At 34.9% G+C, this 25,081-nt stretch overlaps 1 protein-coding gene across 1 annotated transcript; it reads left to right on the top strand.

Annotated features, from left to right (window-relative positions):
• The first annotated feature begins 21,219 nt into the window (after window positions 1-21,219).
• On the top strand, window positions 21,220-23,843 carry LOC126722113 (uncharacterized). Its single transcript, XM_050425262.1, has 5 exons — window positions 21,220-22,008; window positions 22,134-22,216; window positions 22,381-22,675; window positions 22,814-23,431; window positions 23,541-23,843. The coding sequence occupies exons 1-5, from the start codon at window positions 21,220-21,222 to the stop codon at window positions 23,841-23,843; spliced, it is 2,088 nt and encodes a 695-aa protein (XP_050281219.1).
• The last annotated feature ends 1,238 nt before the right edge of the window (window positions 23,844-25,081 follow it).

Genomic DNA, 25,081 nt, shown 5'->3' with positions numbered 1-25,081 from the left:
TTAACCACATTCATGCAACGAACAATCACAACATATTACTTAGTGGAAAAGAAAAACAAACAGAAGAATGAAACTAAATACCTCTTGCATGAGTGTGCCCTTCAAATAAAAGAATATTTTAGAAATCAAAGAAGTTTTCACTTTTTTGAGGTCTAAAATACTTTACTTACAAAAAAGAAGTTCTTAAAGCAAAAGCCTCTGGAACGTCTTTAACGTAAGAGAGCAAAGAAGTCAGAAAAGAAGAGCCAAAAAAGGGGGATCCTGAATGTTGGGAGGCCTCCCCTATTTATAGAAGTGTTAGTTGCTTAGAAAACAAGCTAGGTTTGCTTAAAAATTAAGTCCAATCAACTTAAAAAATAAGCAAAAAACGTATGGGGGAAAATCCAAAATAAAAGGAGATTTGGATAAGAGTAAGCCGATTTTTTAGATCAGAACCAGTTTCAGTATTTTGATCATATCGTTTTACTCAAAATTCTGATTAAGCTGAAATTTTGACAACTGACGGGAAATTCAACTCTCTACAACTTTTCCAGAAATAGCCTAGTCCGAATTTTGAGTTCTACTATGCCAAAAGTGTCTTAGAACGTGAATCTAAAATATGCTACTTGATTAGCACGTTTCCGAAGTGTTTTCCAACTCTAAAATTGTATTTGGATGTATTTCAGAGTTATTTTCATGATAAACCTCATTCCAAAGTGATAATTAGGACTTTTAAAACAATTATTTTGAATATAATTATCCCAAAAGCCTAATTATCTACGGTCTTTAAATATTATCAGCTTATTTGTTTTAATCCCATGCAACAAATCTCACTTTAAGAAAAATACTTAACCAATCAAAAAAATTTATTTAATTAATTTTAATCATTAACTAATCAAAATTAATTTCAATTAATCACACGTGATCGGCTTCACTCCATACAATGCATGCAAACTGTGTAAACTTGATCATGTGATATCTTTCAATTTGACAGTCTGATTTGGGAATCAGATATATCGCCAAGACCGTTAGAATCTCAAAATCATTTTTATGATATGCAATAAATGAATTAATGTATGTAATGCCACTCTAAATTTTGGGTATATGAAATGGTCATTCTAATGAAATGGTCATTCTAATCATCTTCCAAGATTAAATTATGAATGCAAAATCAAATGTCTACAAGAGACATATGAGTGGACTCCATGTATATCCTATGTGGAGTCTTGGAGCCTAGGGTCGTCGGGAAGGGAATTTGATCGGTGGACTGCTAGACTCAACGATCCCTAAGATTGGTGACCCCCTAGGACTGGTCACAGGTACGAAACCGATGATCAAGTGAGGATCGTTTGGTACCCTACGTTGATTGATAAAAAATATCCTCATCATTCCTTACTCAGCAAATATACTTTTTTCTATTTGAACACGATGATTACAAGGATTCCTAGGAACGGTTGGTAAGAAAACGACTACCTCTTTTGTTGGAGGTGTTGGAGGTTCATTCTTAAGATTTTCTAAACATGCACCTTATGGTCCACTGTGTTTTTCATCTTCTTGGTCAAAGCACTTCCCAGCAAGGCTTTTCCGTAAGAGGATCACAGCAGAATACCAATGACCAAAAAGACTCCTTCCCCTCCACCAAGCCACAGCTCACAAGCCTCAATCAGTGATGAACCCTCCTCACCTTCCGGGTCTGGGATGTGGCGGAGCAGGACCCAGTCTTCTTTCCACACGGCTTGATGCCTGAAACTCAAGGATTGCATTTAATGCTTTTGATCTCTTTCGTGTTCTGTAGTTCCTCTTTTTCCCTAGGTGTGTTCCAAGACTTTGTTCTTATACGTAACATCTGGGATCCTTCGGACTTGGACAAAATTCATGGGCCATCCTGCGGGTTCTTCCTGGTGCCTTCCTATTTTCTTGACATGATCTGGGCCCTTCATGGGCCTATTTCTTTTCATCTTTCGTGGGTTTGGGGCTGAAGATCATCTTCTTTTCTTTCCCTATGACTAGTGGGTTATCAGGCCCCTTGAAGACTTTCACAACCTGACTTTCACAACCTTGGGCATTCTGCAGCAAATTGTGATGCGAATCACGTCAAGAATAACGAGACCCAACAATGAAAAGGAACCCAAGATCGTTCTATGGACAGATTCAAATGGGAAACCTCGACCCGTTGTTTATGACAAACAAGAACCTCTGTATAATGAAGACGCTACAAACGGTGGTGGAAACTCCGTTTGATAAGTCGAGATGAACGCCACGGGAATTCCCAATAAGTTTGAGTAGTTCTTCAAAGAACCAAAGAGAATAAACCTCACAAGTTTTCTCAATAATCTCTGAAAAAACGGTTACAGACTTAGATGACTATTTAAGGGCTCCTTAAAACTTGACAGACAAGAAAATATATTTTAAAATAACTCCTAATTGATACCTAACCATATTAGGAATAAAGTTTGACCTAAAAAGCATTAAATGCACCTAAAAACAAGGAAATAAATCACTTAAACCTAAAATAACGTTTTTTACATAAAAATACCAAAAATAATAAATACAATAATTAAATAGTAAATTGTGTCCTACATCAAATTGCCCCTTCTGATTGCTTAGCTAGGCCTCTCCCTGCATCCTCTTGGGGTTTTATTGTAAATATGTTATGAGATTTTGTTATAACCACGTAAGAATCAGTGGCGGAACCACATTATGACTAAGGGGGAGCATGGCCCTCCATTGTTTTTTAGTTGATATATATAGACTCCTCTATGAATTATCCTATATTCTTTGATAACAAAAATTCAAATATATATCCTTTTTGGCTCCCCTATCCTTCTATTAAAATAGGTTTACAATTTTACTAGTGAAATTAATTGGATATTCATCCACTTATGATAATCATATAATTATTTTAACAATTATCTCAAAATTTTAATTTGAAAAAAAAAAATTCTTAGAAAAAGTTCAACATTTTGCTCTTTCCTCGTTAATTTTTTTTTAAATATTAAAAAAAAAAAAAAAAAAAAACCCTTCTCTTACTTACTTTGCCATTGATGATGAAGAAGTTGTGTTTTTGTTCTTCTTCATCCTTAACGATTTACACACTAATAAATCTGCATCTGAATGGTTCAGACTGAACTTATAGGTAATCCACACGGTGCCCATGGGTGAGTCATTTACTCTCTCTCTCTCTCTCTCTCTCTCTCTCTCTCTCTCTCTTATTTTCTTTATTTGATTTGCTTTTCTATTACTTACTTTGCCATTGAGAGAGAGAGAGAGGAGAGGAAAAGAATATTTTAATGGTAAAGGGAGTGAGAAGTTAAATAAAATATATTATTTTTTTTTTAGCTTTGTGCTACAGTGCACATCTATAAATAGATGTGCACTGTAGCTGAACATCTAAATTTTTTAGATATGCCTCCACTGCTGCAGGGTGATTTTTGTGACCAGTGGTGCTAAAAAATAGTAATATAACTATTTAGCACCACTGCTGTGAGTGCTCTTACTTCAGTTGTCTATGAAGGTTAGTGCTTTACAGAATTCATATTGGAAATCCAAAATTATTTTACTCTTTGCATCAGTTCCAAGAAGAACACGTGTATGGCTAAAAGCCTTACTCTTTGCAACGTTCATTAATATTAAGTTATTGGCCACTACTTATTTTTTCTCTACTCTCAAGAACTCTTCTTCTTATATTCCTTAATTTAATTTTAAATTAATATAAATTTTACATAACATACAAATATAATAGACTACTATTAATTTTGTAAAACCATATAATCTATCACATAAATTGAATAACGTAATGTTTGATTGTTTGTCTAATTTTTAAATAATCTTTAACCTATTAGTAATTTTTTATCTTAATTATTATATCTAATAAGTTATAATTTAATTTGAAAATATAAATTTATGAGCAAATTAAAAATTATTTAACTTGTATTGTATATTAAATTGTGTTTTTACTAATAGTTTACACTAATTATGTAAATATTTTTCAAAAGTTTGTCCCAAATCACAATAGAGCTACTTTCTCTCTCCTACGCTTGTAGGGGAGAGAAAGTTTTCTTCTCTCTCCCTCAATAGGAGTTTTTGTTTTCTCTTGCCTTAGTACAAGCCCTCCCTCCCTCTTCCTATACAGGTTTCTCTAAGTTTAGTCGCCTACAAGGTTTGAGAAAACCCACTCAGGAACATGGATCTAATAATCACCGGGGAATTTCAGCATTTTCAACTCACTACAGAAGAGGAAAATGAAATCTCCATCTCAACCACGAGATCGGATCTCTTAGAGGTGTGCGCGCGAGCCTTCAAGTCCACTCAAAGAACTGCCTGGAAGGTGGGTTCGAATCTAAGGTTTGTAGATATGGAAATAAAGGTCTTCCAATTAATGTTCAATTCTTGGTTTCATATGGAGTGGCTTCCTTTCTTTTGCTTTATTTGTGGTGTTTTGGGTCTTGGTGAGGCCGAATGTCTCTGGCATTTTGGGGGCTGGACCAGAAAAAGCAATGGATTTAAGGGGATCTTTGAGAAACATTGTGCTGCTAGTAGAGGAGGGTCGGAGGAGGAAAAAATGGTGGAGATCACAGGTGTTCAGCACACTCCGGTGGCTACTAGTCAAGCGTGGCTAAGTATGGAGCAAGCGAGGCACTCTATGGCGTTGTCAAATCACACTAGCTCCAACGTTGTGCTGTCAGAAAGCCAGAGCAATGATGCTCTGGTATGCCCCTTGAGCCCACCGCCCTCTTCTGTTGTGCTATCACGTGTTTCCCAATGGTCCTTACTACAGGGTAAGGAAGTGGTTGACAAAGCCTCAGATTTGGGCTTTCCAATGTCTTTCTCTAAGGCCCAAATATCACCCAGTCCTGAACCCACAAGTATTCCCTCTCCTTTTAATGAGCCCATCAATACCCCTTTATGACCAAAGAGTGGGCATTTAAATGGGGTTGCTATAGCCCAAAAAATGAAACCCCAAAATTTTAATATGCAAACACAGGTTAATTGCTGGGCTTTCAGGTTCGTTGAGGAGAGGAGTGTGTAGTTGTTTGTTGTTTTTCTCCCAGTTGTTGTCTACTTTCTCTGTTGTATCTCTTTTCCAGATAAATGAAATGTTTATGTATTTCTCAAAAAAAAAAAAATTATGTAAATATTATGAATTTAATATATAAAAATAAAATGGTACAATTTATTCTTTAGTTGACTCTCAAGGTTAAAGTTTTTGCTTCGCCACTTATATGAATTATAAGTTTTAACCCAAATTTAAACCAACCAAAATAAAAGATGATTAGATGAAGGCCACGCTTCAAAATCTTGTCATTGTTGGAAATTTGGGATTGATTTGCTTTCTTTCTTTATTATTTTTTTCTCTACAAATAACACGAAATTTTTATATGTGCTGAGCACATAAAGTTCATGTCTCACTGACATGTTGACCAGAGATGCATCTCGCAAACAAGACATCGAGTTAAATGCCTCCAGCTGCACCGAAACTGACCTACCTACATCTTCGAACACAAATGGACCATGGTACCCAAACCTCAGGGGAAGTGCATGGCTAGCGTCACATCATGCTAGATGATAGGTTTTGACGTGAATGAATGTGTGCCACATGTGGACTAAATATCACAAGCGGTAGTAGTTGGGGGAATTAATAATGTTGGATTGTCGTTCATTCAAAATTTAATTAGACTACCAGATTCACATGGTGTAGTTAAGATCTTTATTCGTGGGATTGCTGAAATCAAGAGTCTTTTGTGTGCCGTTGCAAAAAGTTTGTCGCAAATGTTGATGTTTGCCCTAGACTTACAAAAGACTGTATTTAAGTTGACCATTACTGTAGTTGTTAGTTGTTATTGTAGTTTTTAATAAAGAAACAAAAATATCATTTCATAAATTAATCTAAATACATAAATTTTAGATATTTAATTTGATTTCTTAAAATAAATTAATCTAAAAGTATTAAGAGTATATCAACTTACTTCTTGAAGCCGAATTCGCATGTTCGTCCAGACATAATATGATGATAATGAGTTCAAGACCTGTAAAACAATAACAATGGTGAATGGTGTTTCTCTCTTTTGGGTCACCGGTGTGGTGCCAAACGATAAGCCTTTGATGACAAAATTAGATGATGGTTGAGAGAAATAATAATATCTGAGAGTGTATTTCAGTGCGTATGAATGTGAATTTATACCTTCTCTTGGTTCTAATGTGGTTTATACAGATCTTTGTTTTTTCTAGTTGTTGAAAGCCTTCAACGGTGGCGGCCTTAACGGCTCTTGTAATGTCTCTGATGTCTTAATGAAGTGATTAATTATCTTATCAACGGTCATGTATATGCGTGCATCTGTTTGTAACGGCTCATGCATTAAATGCATGTTTATGGTGTTTTGGGAGCCGTTTGGTATGGTAGTTTAACCAATACTTTTCATTTTTTAAATAACATTATATATATTTTCACATACTTTTTCACCCATACATATTTTTAAAAAATATAAATAATATTACTAGAACAAAATTACCAAAGTCATCCAACAACAACTGCTTTAGTCGTCTAACTTACTTTGGTCGTCCATGACACTTTTGGAATTTGAAACTAAAAAGTCAAGAAATGGTTTCTTTTGTTTGGGGGGGGGGGGGGGGGGGGGGTTCATCAGTACCTATAAAGTTGTATGCACGTCTCACTACTTGATTGCTTTTTTTTTTTTTTTTTTTTTTGTTCTTCAAAGATTATAAAATTTGGATTTATAACAAAACCCCAAAATTTGAAACTAAAAAGTCAAGAAATGGTTTCTTTTTTGGGGGGGGGGGGGGGGTGGGGGTTTAACGTAAAATATAGGACTCATATATATATTTATTTATATTTATACAATATAAAAATTCTACAATAGTCTAATCTAAATATATATGCGTGTGAAGTTTTTTTTTCTAAAAACTTAAACCTTAACTTTTACTCTTCACACCTCATAATTATTTATATTTGTAAAGTGATCATCGCAACAAAATATACGATGATATGACTCATATGGAAACACCGTGCAAAGAGGGGAAAAAAAATTGGAATAAACACTAAAACACAAAAAGTGCCGGGATTTCTATTCTTGCAATAAATAACTCACATGGAAACACCGTGCAAAGAGGGGAAAAAAAATTGGAATAAACACTAAAACACAAAAAGTGCCGGGATTTCTATTCTTGCAATAAATAACTCACATGGAAACACCGTGCAAAGAGGGGAAAAAAAATTGGAATAAACACTAAAACACAAAAAGTGCCGGGATTTATATTCTTGCAATAAATAACTGATGTGATTATGTGCTTAGTGTAAAGCTAAAAAAAAAATAAAATAAAGTTGGAAAAAATAAAGACACAAAAAGTCTCTGATTCGATGCAGTGATCATGGCAACAAGATATATGATGATATGACTCATATTGAAATACCGTGCAAAGAGGGGAAGAAAATTGGAATAAACACTAAAACACAAAAAGTGCCGGGATTTCTATTCTTGCAATAAATAACTGATGTGATTATGTGCATAGTGTAAAGCTAAAAAAAAATGGAAAAAATAAAGACACAAAAAGTCTCTGATTCGATGCAGCTTTTTTCCATGAATACAGTCAGCCAGGGAAACCTTTTCCCCTTGATTTTCGGTTGCCAAGGAAGCCTTTTACTCTTGTTTTTCGGTTGCACTTGGTTCATAAATGGTAAAAACTAATACCTAAAAATTTTTGTTGGAAAATACTACTACTACAATTTTTGTCACAACTTGTTAGAAGTGTGTATAGTTTAATGGTTGTAGTTTTTTCTCGAATTTATAACCAAACCGATAGGAATTAGCTTTCCCATAACTCAAACCACACACCACCTAGGATTGGTTTTCCGACCGACATCAATATAGTTTTTTGTAATTGGTTTAATTGATTTAAAATATTAAAAAAATGTTTTTCTTTTTTTTTTAAGTAAAAAATTAGGCTTCCAAGCCCAATATCCATACATCAACATGTTCCAGACTTAAAGCAAATACAAACTTCTATTTATTTAGCAAGCTATAAAAGTATATGGACAAGCTCAAACTCTAATTATTTAGCAAGCAATCTGTTTAATGTCCAATTGTCCATATATTATATGTAAACCTGTTCATACATAAACGGATAAAAACTTGTTCATACATAAACGAGTAAAAACTTGTACAAGTATTCATATATAAAGGAATGAAAAAAATAATTTTAGAATATTCTTCCCTTCTTTTGTTTGGGAGTTTTAATAGAGGGATTATTTGGGAATTTAAGTGGGAGAGAATGGAATGAGTAGGAGGGAACTCTCATTCTTCTTTATTCCCTTAAACCCTCAAATTTTCATTTCCCCCGAAATTGGGAGGAATGTGAGGGAATGAAATTAGATTTAATGATTTTTTTACTAAACTCCCAAAATACCCCTATATTTTCAATCATTTATTTTAAAATAGAGGTCTAATAGTAATATTGTCATAAAATGATTCAACTCCATTCCTTCCATGTTGCTCCCAACCAGAATTACTTACATTCCATTCATTTATTTTAAAACATCCAATCAATGTTACTTAATTCCATTCCATTTCTTTCCCTTACTTAAATATATTTCATTCCATTCCATTCTCTTATAGTCATTCCATTCCATTCCCTTATAAACTCCCAAACGGAGCCTAAGTCAATCTCAAGTTCAAATTACTCATTAGTCATTACTTAATCAATGTCACAACTAGATCCAACAATAGCAATCAAGTCAATTAGGTCCAACAAGGCAACAATCACAGTCATTACTCATTACTCAAAAAAAAAAAAAAATCTCACAACCAACTAACTAATGTAGCATCCCAAATTCAATAATAAAATAAAATAAATATTAACAAAAAATCAAAAGCAGAGTAAAACTGTATAAGAAACATTGATATTAAAAAAATTATATAAAAAAAATATATTGTTTCACAAAAAAAAAATTATATTGATTTCCCTGTACAATTTTCTTTTACATATAAAGATAATAACATAAAATAAAAAGGAATTCATTATGTTATTCTTAATATCAATATAAAAGTTAATTATATAATTAAAAAACTCTTAAAGCAGTAGTTACTGAATATTAAAATCAAAATGCTATAAATAATGAGTGATTACCTCTTAGTGAAGTATTGAAGAGGAAGAACTCCCTTAGTCTCAGTCTCCATCAAAAATCAAAATGCTGAAAGAAAAAAAATAAATAGAGTGTAGAGTGTAGACCGTCTCACTAGTCACTACTTAAAGCTCCCTTAATACAAGTAACAATGTAAACTTGAAGTAGACTTGGACTTTTATATATATATATATATATATATATAGAGAGAGAGAGAGAGAGAGAGAGAGAGAGAGAGAGAGAGAGAGAGTGTTAAGGTAAGGGTGAGAAAAGAATGAATTTATCCAAGGGGTAAAAATAAAAAAATCTAGCACAAAACAACGTCGTTTTGATGCTTTGTTTTTTAATATCCAAGTGAAACGCAAAATTTTGTTTAAAAAATAAAAATAAAACCAAGTAAAACGAAGTCGTATTAATTTATACATATATTTGTTCATTTAGTCCTTACTTCAGTTTTAGACTTCAGCTCAAGTGGTTCCACTACACCGGCATTGGAATGGGATTTGTCCTCTGCTTGCTGGCCACAACTCAATCAATCGGCCCTTATGGCAGTGCGGTATTGTCGACACTGATCGGTTAGGTCGATTATGATAAGGTGCTGCACAACTCTACAACTTGCCCATGTAGCAAATTGTGAATAATTGAGTAAAAGCGGTTGGTTCATGTGGGTCCGTAAATTTACTACTCACAACTCGCCACATGGCAAAGTTGTGGCAAAAGTTATAGTTCTAGAATTACTCATTTTTGTTAAATGAGTACATTAGGGGAGCAATTGCCCCTGCTTAACCCTACCTAGCTCTGCCTTTGTATAAGATCCGACCTTTGTTATATAATATATGGTTATACTTGAAATTTATTAAAGCTTTTAGGGTTTACAAATTTTGTGCAAGTTACCAAAAAAAAAAAAAAAATGTTATATCTTATTAACAAAATTATGGTCATTTTATTTTCTTTTTTGCGAATTCCAAAATTTTTCTTTTATATTTTAGAAGACTCTCACGATATAAAAGATTTTTGATCAATTAGAATGAGATCCGTCCCTTCTATAATTACTTTTTTTTTTAATGTTAAATTAGAATATTAGATTATCATACCTTGAAATACGTATATAAGCGATACAAACATAAGATTTTAATGTAAATCTTACATTGTCGATATTATATTTTGTCCGGCCCCAATTCACATGTCAAAATAAAGACCAAAAATTCAAAAATTTGAAAAAAGTGTGGACGCCCCCAAAAAGGGAAAAAATAATGATGATGGTTCCCCTTTTCTTTTTGGGTAATTGTTGCGACTTAAACAATGCTCCCAAGTGCAGGATTGTTGCGAAATAATAACTCGGTAAATTCGAGGTCGAATCCACAGGGAAAAGGGAATTGATTAGCAAACCACAAGAGAATAAAACTAAAATAATAAGTTTATTTGAAGAGATTTTTGATGGTTTAATGAAGTTAATTTAAATTGAGAGAAAATAACAATATATTAAAGCGCTAATGTTTTGGATCCACACAACACATCTATTGGTAGTCTTAACAATATTTATTTTATAACTCAACTAAAATTCATACGAAGGATGATCTTAGTCGGATGATTTAACAATAAAAACTCAAGAATTAATTGTCTAAGGTAGTTTTATGAAATTGATTGATTTTAGGAAAAACAAAACTAGTGAATTAGTTTGCAAGGAATACTAAGCATTTAACGTGCCCAGGGTCTACAATAAATCAAAGGATTATACAAAACTAAAAGCTTTTCTAGATGAGTAAAAAAATAAGCATTAAAACCAATAAATAATTGTTAAGAACATACCAATAAACGGTTGGGTTTCACCCCTTACCTTAGCAAGACTTCTAGCAAGCCATGACACAAACAAAACTCTAAAAACTGTAAAGAAACTTCAAGAAAACCTAAATTATGTTCCACGGCAGCTCTCTCCTGAATTTTGCTCCAAAGAGCCTTTAAATAAGTCAATAAATTTTATTACAAGTTGAATTCCCGTTTGGAGAAAATCTCAAGTTTTTAGGCTTCAATGAACTAACATTTTAGGCCCATTTAACTTCAGAATTTGGACTTTTGGTAAACTACAAAGTTGTAGCCCTTTATGTTAAATTTCCAACCTAACTTGAATCATCTCAATTGGACATCTGAGCCAAAGGTTATGCTCCAAATACTAACTGGTGCGCAAGCTGAAATCCTAATCTGAATTGGACTTGGATTTGGTGTAATTTTCCTTTGATTCCTTGTTCCAATTGGACTTTAAATTAATTGGGTTGGCCTATTTGACTTCATCAAGGCCCTTATAAAAGTAAATTCCATTATCTTTCTTCTTTGCACAAATCCACTTATTTAATTTCATTATCCTACAAAAGACAAATTCATGCATTAAAATTCAATTAAATACAAAATTGATTATTCAACATTATTCTAAAACCAACTATAAAATACATGAATTAACTCAAAATAAGTATGATAATGCTTTCTAATAATGATATAAATATGCAAAATTAAGTTATTATCAGTAATCGTACATTGGATCCTTGGCGATGTGACTCGTGTGTGTGTGTCTCTAGGGTGGGGTGTGTGTGTGTGTGTGAGTCCTTTTTTCTTATTTTTATTTTAGGAGTTGCCACCAACAATTAGTTTTGTATTAAGTTTGATTGGTCACCTATGAGTCTAATTCATTTTAAGTTGCCTAATTAACTAAATCAATTTTTAGGGGGTTCCTTAATTAAGGCAAACAGAAAAGTCTCAAACCAAAGATCTTGTTCTCAGAAGTTTGGTTATGTGTGGGAAGATGTTAGGCACCCCACAATGTCTATCCGAAGATAGTACCTTATTTTAATTATTTCCAATGTTTCATCTTTTTAATGAAGCAATGGAATACTTAGAATTTTTTATTTTTGAAAAGGTTTGCAAACAATATGTACATATATATACATGTGAGTAATTATTTACGATATAATTAACATATGAATATTAACTCTAATTTAATATTTACAAACAAAACATGTGAGACATATACATAGGTAGCATATGGAAGTGCATACAAACATAATTACAAGAACATGCGATAGTTTACGGGTTAAAATCGAAATTAAAACGGATGAGATATCACCAAAAAGCCAATAACCCTAATAAAATCTTCAATTTTTTTTTTCAAGAAAAACATGCAATTTTTGTCCTGACTTCGTGTAATAAACTATACCAATTGGGTAATAACTAGAGCAATTTGGATGGATCATCTTGAAGAACAAGGTCTTGGCCACTTCTCATAAAAGGGCCTGATGAAATTTGCCTCGGATTGGAAGATACAAATTGTTTAAGGAAAAATGTCATTGAATTTTTTAACACTGCACCACCTTCCTTCTAAGCATGATATCTCAACGACCGTAGCTCCAAATCAATCAAAGTCAGAACCATTGGAAACTAGACATCTAGAGATTTCTAGGCATATAAAGTTTGAAGAAAATTGAGCTAAGAAAGGCCTCCAAACAGCTATGCAAGTATCGGACTAGAATCCAAGAAAAAGACAAGATAGGCCTGATAAGGTGGCAAAAATGTTACACCTAGCTAGTAGCCTCCCATTTTGCCTCATCCCCCTACAAATACCTTCTCATTTTTGTGAAAACATATAGAGTTTTATGGAGAAAAAGAGAGAAAACTAGGGGGAAAAATAGGGAAAGAGTGGAAGAATTCTAAGGAAAATACCCTAGAAATTCTGAAAAAATTCTTTTCTCTTGTAGATGCCGCATTTTATACCCCTTACAACTTGGCCCCTTGTTCCCCAATGATGTTGAAATTCTAAAGCTCAAGGTTGGTTTAGGGTTCAATCAGATTGAAATTGACTTGAGGAAGTATTTTTGGAAAATATAACTCTTTTTATGAATTAAATGAGTTATTTTTGGAAAATAAAGACTACAAAAGCCCTAGGGCATACGTACGCATACACGTGAATGTGCACGCATACTCAAGCTTTGTGTACGCATGCTTCATGCATGCAGACACATACACAGGCATGCGTACGCATGTTAGAGTTCTAGAAGTTATGAAAGATAAGTTTTCTGCATTTAAGTTTGTGTTTTGGAATGAACCCCACATCATCTAGGAGCCGTTCCAAACCCCAATTTTCAAACTATAAATGGCCATACATAGTAGCTTTTCAAAACACAGAAAATCCTAAAAGAAAACACAAGATTCACTAGAAAATCGAGTTCAACTTGTTTTTGCTTCGGGTAAAAGAAAATCGAGTTCGGGTCGAGTCAAGTCAGAAAATTTTGACCTGTTTTACCAGATGTGAGTACATCCATTAAGAAGAAAATTTATTGTGAAATGCATGAGTGGTTTTGAAAATTTATGATTATAGTCAAGTACCACATCAAAACTAAATAGATCTACATACAAAAATTTATATAGTTTGTCATGCACTTCTCTTTGTTGGTTTGTAGCAAGAATTTCTTCAAGATTCCAAAATGTATAATTAGATTTATTTACAATAAAAATCTTTTCTAAATTAATAGTATGCGATAAACATATCAAGTACTCTGCAACAAGTTAGCCCCCATAACAGCATTCACATCAGCTCTTGTATAAATGTGTAAAATACACATTTTAGCCACTTTTACACATTTTGAACCAAAAAACACACTACATCAGTCCATTTAAAATCGTGTATAACCATCTAAAATTTTCAACGAACTACAGTACCCGTGTAAATTTACACGGGCACTGTAGCATGTGTATTTAGTTTTTTATTAATTTCCGTTCGCACCAATTTTTCTCTCTCTTCTCTGTGCACAACGACCTCAACTCCTCATCTTCTTTTCCTCAGATGCACACAAACACATCCTCACAAAAAAATCAACACAGAGATATACTTGCTAAAAAAAAAAAAAAAAAAAAAAAGAGATACACAAACACACCCACACACAAACAAACCCAAACAGAAAAACAAAAAAGAGACAGATCGGTACTTATCGGAACGATCGGAGCTCGTGGGTATGGGTCTTGCCTGATCGGAGCCTGATCGGAGCTAGGGAGATCAGTGCTTGTGGATCGGAGCTAGGGAGAATTGAGCTGTGGATCGGTGCTTGTGATCGGAGCTATGGATCGGTGCAGCTGTGGATCGGAGCTGTGGATCGGTGCAGCTGTGGATCGGTGCTATGGATCGGAGTTGTGGATTGATGCTGTGGATCGGTGCAGCTGTGGATCGGTGTTGTGGATCGAAGCTGTGGATCGGTGTTGCTGTGGATCGATGCTTGTGATTGGAGCTGTGGATCGGTGTCGGAGCTGTGGATCGATGCTTGTGATCGAAGCTGTGATGATATGGATTGGTTTGTGACCGAGAGGGAGAGAGATGAGTATAGAGAGATAGACTGAGAGGGAGAGACTGGGTATGGAGAGATAGAAGAGAGAGAGAAAGAAATCAGAAAATATGTGAGAGAGAGAGAGAGAGAGAGAGAGAGAGAGAGAGAGAGAGAGAGAGAGCGTATAAAAACGGGAAAAATGGGTTAGGTGAGAGATATAATAAAATAATTAAGAAAATTGATTATTTAAATAAGAGAGGTGATAGAATAGTTGAACTGATGTGGGTGTTTTGTAAAAGTGATGGTGTAAAATAGAAAAAGTAGGTTTTTGGTATAAAATAGACGAAATCTTTTAGATGAGCTGATGTGAATGTTCTAAAGCACGCTCAATCTTGCTTATTTAATGATGGCAACATTCTCCAAATAAACAAAAAGAGGGTTTCAGCTTTTTTGATTTCTAAATTCTAAACGTTTGAGGTGATGTTGATGTGAACAAAAAAACTTCAAATACATTGAAATTTTAGAGAAAAGTTGGGGAAGTTTCTTTGGCAGAGCCCTCAACCTTTGACTGCAGTGTATAGAACAAAACACTATTTTGAAAAAGAGGAGCGACTGTTGCTATTTTCTTACCTAAGTAGTTTGTCCTTCTATAGATTGTCAATAGGCAAGTATGGATAGCATCGGTTCTGCTTTAATCGTGTTCTCTTTTAGGATTGTACTGAATTTTCAGCGAGATATCTATTTTACCTTTGCTTGACGAAAAGGTTTAAGATTGGCCCACCAGAATTTATGCCAAAAAACATAGAGAACTTTCTTTTCATTATTAAATAAAAATTGGATATTTCTTTTTTTTTAAAAAATTGGGTAGTAGTGGTTACATACACTCGGCTAAATACTACATAGTGTGTAAGAGTATTTATTCAAAAAAATTATATATTAAAGCAAAAGAATGGGGGACCCAAACTTATCTTTAGAACCCAAAAGAAGATTTAGGCAGAAAGAGAATAGGAGGGTGTTTGGTATTGTTGATTAAATAACAGTTTTTAGTATTTAAACAACATTACACGTATTTTCACACACTTTTTCATCCACACATATTTCTACAAAATAACAACGTTACTAGAAATTTCTTACCAAACAGCCTCTAGATGTTTAAAGACCCATCTTACTTATAATGAGCTGCCCAACAAGCAAGATTGTGGACTAAATAATTAAGGCCTATTTTATAGCAGTGTTTAAGTATGAGTATTGTTACAGACACAAAATATTTTACAATATTTTTACAAGTTGCTGATGTGGCTTTAGTATTTTCCAAATAATTATTGCAAATAAAAATGTAATGTTAATAATGGACTCATATTAAAACTAGTAAGAATTTACCACATTAGTAATTTGTAAAAATATTTCAAAATAGTTTGTGTTTGTAATATTACTCTTTAAGTATTATTTTCAGTGTTATGAAAATTCGTGTTTGAATATTATAAAAATACATATAAAAAATGTTGTTATTGTCTAAATACTAAAAACTATTTTTTATATAAGTCACTACTAAAATAGGCTCTTAATGTTTGTTAACAAAAACAAAAATCCCAAAAATAAAGATAACTTAGATCCCAACAAAAATCTTAAAAGCATACGGTACTTTTTTTTTAAGGGTAAATTCCACAAACCTACCCTAAGGTTTGTCATAATATCCAACTAGGTCCAACACAATTTAAAACCTACCAATTTCATCCTAAAAGACCATTTTGTCCCTAATTTTTATTATCTCTTCTTTCTCTCTACTGTCTCGTTACTCTCCCTCGCTGTCAACTCTCTTCTCTGTGTTCTCTTTCTTAGAACTCTCTCTCTAACTGGTGAAACCTATGAGTTTTGGTCACCGGAAACACCACCCTGCAAAGGACTTCCCGATTCCCACTGTAGGTTTGTGTCGTTTGACGCCATCAGTGCTATTTAACGGACTCTCGTCCCTCTCAGATCGGAACCCACGCGGTGGTGATGGTGCTTCGATCTGGATCTTGCCAACATCAGCCCAAACACCGTTAGTGTTCTTCAAAGGATGATGACCCCAATCTTGTGGTGTGTTTTTTTTTTTTTTTTTTTTTTTTTTTTTTTTTTTCTGGTTTCTATTCTGGTGTTTACAGTGGAGTCTTGGGTGGTTTTGTATTGATTTTCTGTGTTGTGTTTGGTTGGGATTTTTTCTGGTTTTTGGGGATTTTTGTTAGGTTTTTTTGGAGATTTTAATGGGGTTTACAAGCGGATTAATGGGTTTTGAAAGAGTGATTTTTATGTGCTTTTTTGTAGCATTTTGAGGGGACCTTCAGTAGAATTTTGGTACTATTCTTATGGATTAAGAGATGGATTAAGAGATTTGAGTTAGGTATTTTCGGTGAGAGAAAGGTTTGAGAGTGAGAGAGACGAGAGAGAATAGAGAGTTTGTATGTTTAGGGGCAACGTTGTCCTTTTAGGATCAAATTAGTGGGTTTTAAAATGTTCTTGACCTAATTGATATTATCACAAACCTCAAGATAAATTTGTGGAATTTACCTTTTTTTTTTTTTTTTTTTTTAATAAGCAAAAGCATAGGGCACATTGATGCTTTTTGTGTAGATTTCAAATTAGAGTAGCGGGGGGAGACAAATAATATGTGAATGCTAGCTCAACATCATGCCTACATGACAGGTTGCAGTCTGAATAAATGCGAGAGAGACAGAGACAGAGGACCTTGACTTCACGAGACATGCATGCCTAGCGTCACATCATGCCCAGATGACACGTTGCAGTCTGAATAAATGTGAGAGAGACAGAGTGAGAGGACCTTGACTTCACGAGAAATGCATGCCTAGCGTCACATCATGCCCAGATGACACGTTGCAGTCTGAATAAATGTGAGAGAGACAGAGTGAGAGGACATGTGAGAGAGACAGAGTGAGAGGACCTTGACTTCATGAGAAATGCATGCCTAGCGTCACATCATGCCCGCATGACAGGTTGCAGTGTGAATAAATGTGTGTCATACCATATCTGGATTAAGTTGATTGCCTTTTGGCCTGAGAAAAAAAAAAAAAAAGTCATTTTGAACCGATTTGTATTTTAGTACTTAAATTGATTTCATTCCAATTATCATTTTTATTTTTAAAAAATCGTTTTTATTTTAGTTCCTATTATCATCCAAGTAACAAAATCCTATTACGTTGCAGGTGAAGTGTCCTAATTGCTAACATGGTACTGACATGACATTAAAATATTATTAAAAAAATTATTTGGCTTTTTCAATGCCACATCAGCATTTTAATTTTTTTTACTTTCATATTATTATTATTATTATTATTATTATTATTATTATTATTATTATTATTTTTGGCCTTAAATCTAATATTATTGTTATTATTATTTTTTTTTACTTTCATTATTTTTTTCCGTAAGAACATAATATCATGTTCTTCATGATCTTCCCAAATTCAAGAAATAAACCCAGCAACCAATCCAATCTCTAGCAAACCCAAATCCAAATCCAGCAATCAAATCTAATCTTCATCAAATATGGAAAAACAAGAAATAAAACCCAAAATCAAGAGCAAACCCAGAACAAATGCAAACCTTGAACAGTGCAGTTGAACCCAGAACTGTTCTTCATGTTCTACAAAAAAGAAGATGAAAACTTGCCCAGAAAATTAATCAAACCCATGAACCCAGAAAAATCATCAATAACCCGAAACCAGAAAAATCAAATCCATGAACAACTCGAAAAATCATCAACAACCCGAAACTAGAAAAATCAAACATATGAACCTAGAAAAATCATCAACAACCCGAAACCAGAAAAATCAAACTTCACGTTCTCATAGTCAAACCCACCGATCAGTCAACAAACCCATGCCCACAAAGTCACCAAACCTACTACTACCATTGTTGATCAAAAAAGAGAGAAAAATGACAGTTTCACAATTCTCAACAACTTTTTCCACTGGATGATCAGAGGAGGTTCTAACCCATGACGGAAACCTGAAACCCATCGCAACTCCCACGGCCAGAAACCCATATCAAACCTGATGTCCCGCCACCCAAGCCCGTTGGAGGACCTCCATTTTGGGAGCCATCGCTGTGAAACCCACTGCGTTAGTCCAAATAGCCACAGTTTCTTTTTTTGATTCTACCAATCTTAGCCACGAAACCCACAGACAGTTTCAGTCACCAAACCCACTACCACCGATCTCCTCTTCTAATTCTTTTGGGCCGATCTTCTTCCCTCTTCTTTTTCTCAGCTGTGGTTTGGGATATTTTTCAACCAACCCAATATGAGAGCAAGTCATCTTAGATCGAGAGAGATAGAGACTAAGAGAGACAAATGCCACACAAACACACAAACTAATTTGGGTTTCTTAGCACGATAAATACGCATCCTGATGTCGTTTGGGATATTTATTAATTTATTTTTGTTTTGATTTTACTTTTTTGGTTTACCTTGAAAGAAAGAAGAAAATGAAATAGATACAAACACAAACACAAATACAAAAACGCCAACATAGAGCGTGAATAGTGTTAATTTAGTGTTTGTTTCTTAAAAAAGTTCAAGAAAAATTGAAATAATTGCTCTAAATTTTTTTTCTCAATCTTTAAAACTGTATTTTTTTTTTTGAATTTTTTCAGTTTAAATTGAAAATTTTTTATCAGAAATTAAAAAAAAAATTAAAATGCTGACATGGCATTGAAAAAACCAAATAATTTTTTTAAGGCGTAAATGCACTTTTAGTCCCTAGGTTTTTCACGTTTTTCTATTTTGGTCCCTAAGTTTTTTTTTTTACCACTTTTAGTTCAAAAAACAATTAACGCCCCTCATTTTAGTCCTTACCGTCAGCCAACTAATGGGAGATGCTGATGTGGCTGACGGAAAGAACTGTAAATCATTTTAAAATATTAAAAAGTACAGTCTGTTTTAGCACGTGGCCTTCCCACGCAACTTACTCACACACGCCCACTATTCATGTCTACTTTATCACCGTAAATCCCCAAATGATCTTTAATCTTTAATCCCTAGACTTTATCTCAGAGTTCCTCTGTTCATCAACGAAAATCCAAAATCCCAGCTTTTGTTCATCATCGAAAATCCCCAAATATCATCTTTGATCTTTAATCCCTAGACTCAGAGTTCCTCATCACCGAAAATCCCAGCTTTGTTCATCACCGAAAATGCCTAAATCAGCTACTATCGTCTTTGATCTTTAAACTTTACCTCCGAGTTCCTCATCACCGAAAATCCCAACTTGATCTTCTTAGACTTTTGCTTGGCTATCACTTGAAGCCACAATCAAAACCCATCTCTGCCACTTGAATGCAGTATTTTTTTTTTCTCTCTCTCTCTCTGTGTATGTGAAAAGGTATTTTCTCTCTCTGTCTATGTCCGTATTTATATGTTGACAATATGCTTGTTGGTTGGTTCTGGTAGTAGGGCCATAATGTTTTTGTTTGCTTTTTGTATGTTTTTGTATTTTACTTTTGATTGTGGTCCATATGTTCCCTATGTTCTTTGTGTTCCCTATGTGCCCCTATTGAAAAGAGTTAAGTAAGGCTAACAGTATTGTATGAGGGTTTTTTTGTGTAATTTGATAACTATGTATGTCTATTTTAGTACGACAAAACCATTGAAGTCAATGTTGTGTTGTGAAAAATTATTTGATTAGTGTGGTGTTGGTAATACTTTATTAAGTGTTGTGTTGTGTGCATGCAGAATGAAATATTTTATTAGGTGTTGTGTTCGTAAATGAGTGTTGTATTGTTCTTGCATTGTTTAATTGAAGTTGTTTTGGCATGCAGAATGGATGACCTATTCAGTATATCCGTGCATCATGGTGGCTATTTTACTGAGAACCCTAAAACATATGTGGGAGGTAATGCAGATATAGTTGATAATTGTGACCCTGATAAGTGGTCCAAGGTTGAGATAGAGGGTATATGTAGAGACTTTGGGTACACATCTGTTAGTAGGATATGGTATACAATGCCTGGTATGGACCAAGATAGGGAAAACTTCCATTTGGTTGTTGATGATCATGATGCCATGTACATGACAGAATTATTGAAGGGTCATGAAGAGATTCATGTGTATGTGGAGTACCCAATAGATGATCTTATACTAGTTGATGAAGGAGAGGATGTTAATGAGGGTGTGCAGCCATTGGCAGTGGAGCAAGGCCCTATGGGTTATTATAGTGATGGTAGTGATGGTAGTGATGGTAGTGATGATGATGACCATGATGGGAGTGATTTTTTCAGTTTTTATGATAGTGATGATCAAACTTTTAATAATGAGGATGAGCCAACTGAGGTGGATGCTAATGATCAAACTTTTAATGTTGATGTTCCTGCTTCCCAGGTGGGTTCAAGGAGAGTAGGTAAAGAACCTATTACTGAGCACCCACCTCAGGTCTTTATCATAAGTGATGGTAGTGATAGTGGAGGTGGGGGAAGTGGGCTAGATGATGAGGTAGAGTTCAACCAAGGTGTTAGGGACTTTGTTGAAGATAGTAGTGATAGTTGGGATGGTAAGGATGATGATGATGATGTTGAACCAGGCCAAATGGGTGCTGGTGTAATGAACTCTAATTATGAGAGTGAGGAATTGCACAGTCTGGTGGAATCATCATCTGATGATGAGATTGGGTATGACAGTGATGATGATGCTGAGATAGAAGTACACATGTGGGAAATGGGAGGAGACAAAAACAAAAAAATGAGGAAGTGAAGAAGTTCCCTATGTTTAAGCCCGTGGCTAACGCAGAGCATATTTCTTTTGAAAAAGATATGCTGTTTACAACACCCAAGCAATTCAAGGAAGCTATAATAGAATATGCAGTTCATGGTGGATGGGGGATCAAATTTATGAAAAATGACTTGCAAAGGGTAAGAGCTGTCTGCCAGGAAAATTACAAGTTTGTTGCCTATCTAGCAAAGGTGCCAAGGGAGAGGAGCTACCAACTAAGGACATTGAATTTGGAACATACATGCTCTAGAAATTTTAAGAACCAGAGGTGTACTTCATCATACATTGGGAAAAAGTTGATGAAGAAGGTGAAAAGACAGCCCAACATGAAGCTGAGAGACATCCAAGAAGCTGTCTATGAGAAGTATACCATAAACATAAGTGTTGGAAAAGCAAGTAGGACTAGGGATAAGGCTAGAGACTATGTGGATGGGGCTTATACACAACAGTACAACCAGCTATGGGAGTATTGTGATGAATTAAGGAGGTCTAGTCTTGCCAGTACAATACTTATGAAGATACATACCTTCAATGAGGGTGATTTAGCAGCTGAGTCTGATTTGGTGTGTGAAGTGCCTTATTTTGAAAGGCTATATATATGTTTAGAGGGATGTAAGAAGGGGTTTCTAGCTGGATGCAGGCCATTCATTGGTTTGGATGTCTGTCATTTGAAAAACAAGTCAGGGGGCCAATTGATTACTGCAATATGCAGAGATCCTAATGAAGAGTATTTCCCACTTGCATATGTAGTGGTAGAGGCTGAAACGAAGGACTCTTGGACCTGGTTCATCAATCTATTACTTGCAGACATAGGCCAGAATAAGAGATGGGTGTTTATGTCAGACCAGCAAAAGGAGTGTTGTTAATTCTCCATTGGTTGTTTTAATCTGTATTTAGTCATTGTACTTTTGGTCCACTAACTTCACATACTTGCCTGTGATACTGTTTGTGACAGGGGTTGGTGCAAACATTCATTGACAACTGGTTCATCAATCTATTACTTGCAGACATAGGCCAGAATAAGAGATGGGTGTTTATGTCAGACCAGCAAAAGGAGTGTTGTTAATTCTCCATTGGTTGTTTTAATCTGTATTTAGTCATTGTACTTTTGGTCCACTAACTTCACATACTTGCCTGTGATACTGTTTGTGACAGGGGTTGGTGCAAACATTCATTGACAACTGGCCATAATATGAACACAGGATTTACTGCAGGCACCTCTATAACAACTTCAGGAAGGACCATCCTGGTGTTTTGATTAGAGATATGTTTTGGAGGGCAGCTAAGGCAACTTACAAACAAGAGTTTGATAGGGTGATGGATGAGCTGAAGGAGATTGATGCTGATGCACACAGGTGGTTGGATTCTCACTCAACAACAAAATGGGCCAGACACATGTTTAGTGAGGATGGCTTGACTGACACCATACTCAACAATATGTGTGAGAGCTTCAACAGCAGGATTCTTAAATTCAGATCTAAGCCTATAATTAGCATGGTATGAGTATTTATGATCACCTACAGTTAATTATAGTGATTGTTTGGTATTATTTATAGTGATTGTTTGGTATTGTGTATAGCAGTTGTTGCAATTAATATCTATCTAATGTTTCATTGTACTTGTATGTGATTGTAGCTTGAGTGCATCAGACTATATCTAATGACTAGGTTCCAAGAGAACAGAGAGAAGGGTGTGAGGCTAGAGTCACATATTTGTGCCAAGGTGATGAAAAGGTTGCACAAGGAAAAGCTGGCAGCCAATAGGTGGTTAGCTTGCTGGGCAGGGCAGACACAATTTGAAGTGAAAAATAATTTGCAGAGTTTCACTGTTGACTTGGCCACAACACACTGTAGTTGTAGGAAGTGGAACATAACTGGCATACCATGTGCTCATGCAATCTTCTGCATATTTTTCAACAGACAAGATGCTAAGCAGTATGTTCACCCCTGTTACCATGTATCTACATACAGAGCATGCTACGAGCCAATCATAGCACCAATAAATGGGCAAAATATGTGGAGACCAAGTGATGTGACCCCAGTTCAGCCACCTATCAAAAGAAGACCACCTGGCAGGCCTAAGAAGAAGAGGGTAAGGGAACCTTATGAGCCAACAAGTGGTAAGAGAGCTGGCATCTCTAAACAGTGTAACACTTGTGGTAAGTTAGGGCACAATAAGAGAACTTGCAAGGGGGAGATTGGAGGGAACTCTTCACTGCCAGGCACCACAAAAAAAACTAGGACATATAATAAGGTAATTAAGTAACATTAGGGTGAAATGGTTGCTATTCAATACTCACTACTAACCCTGTTTGTGAATTTCTTGTTTGTAGATCAGCAGAACCACAAGTGCTCCATCATAGGCCAAGACGGCCACATCCACACCATTTGCACCACCCCAAGCTGCCATGTATAGCCCATACCAGTTCAGACCAGCCACTCAGTTTGCACCATATCCCAGTACACAGCAGCATAACTCCACCCCAAATGCATCACACCAATCAGGTGCATATCACAGCTCCAATAGCAGCAACCCAACCTTAAGGCAGAAAAAGAAAAGGGTGGTCACATCAGAGACTCTGAAGACTTCTAAGAATGCATCCAGATACATGGAAGCAATCAAACATGCTAGAAGTCAATCATCTGTGCAAGGTCCAAGGAAATGAAGAGAGCAAGAAGTAGATTTTTTCTTTTGTTGATGAGGGTTACTTGTTTTGTGTAGTTATGTCTACTGTTTTGAGAAGTTTTGGCTTAACTATGTAATTATGGAACAATGCCATATTTTGTCTTAACTATGTAATTATGTAATTATGGAACAATGCCATATTTTGGCTTAACTATGTAATTATGGAGCAATGCCATATTTTGTCTTAACCATGTAATTATGTAATTATGGAACAATGCCATATTTTGGCTTAACTAAGTAATTATGTCATTATGGAACAATGCCATATTTTGTGCAATTCTGGTGATGATTGTGTTGAACTATGTAATTATGGTGACTGTGGTTGTTAGCAGTCAATGATAACAATAGCAGCTGTATGTCTATTCAATTTGTATTTTTACTTTAATATTGAATCTTGTGTCCTTTACTTTTGGTACTCACATCAATGAGAGGCAGTTAATGTATTTGCATTGAAAACAGTACAACTAGCTGGTTAATACATTTACAGGTAGATACATTTTCTGCAAAACAAAATTTTCTGGAAAACAGGTACATTTACAGGTACAAAACAGCAATATTACACACTGGTGTATTCATTTTCTGTAAAACAGCAAGTGTATACATTTTTTTGCAACTGCTGTATTCATTTTCTGCAAAACAGCAAGTGTATACATTTTCTGCGTATTCATTTTCTGCAAAACAGCAAGTGTATACATTTTCTGCGTATTCATTTTCTGCAAAATAGCAAGTGTATACATTTTCTGCAACTACTATATTCATTTCTGCAAAACAGCAAGTGTATTCATTTTCCGCAAAACAGCAAATGTATTCATTTTCTGCAAAACAGCAAATGTATTCATTTTCTGCAACAGCAATAGTATGGTAAATACATTTTCTGCAACTGGTGTATGCATTCAAACCAGAATTTACATTTATATCTTGAACAAAAACTGTATTCATTTCATAGAGAAGTGGGTTACATTGCTAACAACTGGCATGAGCACTACCATGAGGGAATACATGGCTAAAACTGCCAGCCCAACATAAACTAAAACTGCCCTAATAATTCCCATAACAATCACTACCCTACATACATTTAAACTGCCAGCCCTGTTAACAAATATTGATAACAGCATACAGCAGCAGCACACAGCATCAGCAGCACAAAATTGCAGCAGCAGCAGCACACAGCATCAGCAGCACAAAATTGTAGCAGCAGCAACAGCACACAGCAGCAAA

Source organism: Quercus robur, chromosome 4 (genome assembly GCF_932294415.1).
Source record: "Quercus robur chromosome 4, dhQueRobu3.1, whole genome shotgun sequence".
Classification (NCBI taxonomy): domain Eukaryota; kingdom Viridiplantae; phylum Streptophyta; class Magnoliopsida; order Fagales; family Fagaceae; genus Quercus; species Quercus robur.
This window is presented reverse-complemented; position numbering and strand designations above follow the sequence as displayed.

Coding starts and splice junctions, on each gene's coding strand:
- LOC126722113 (XM_050425262.1), top strand. CDS start 21,220: ATGCTGTTTACAACACCCAAGCAATTCAAGGAAGCTATAATAGAATAT. Junction 22,676..22,813: donor CTAAGCCTATAATTAGCATG/GTATGAGTATTT, acceptor ATGTGATTGTAG/CTTGAGTGCATCAGACTATA. Junction 23,432..23,540: donor AAACTAGGACATATAATAAG/GTAATTAAGTAA, acceptor GCTCCATCATAG/GCCAAGACGGCCACATCCAC.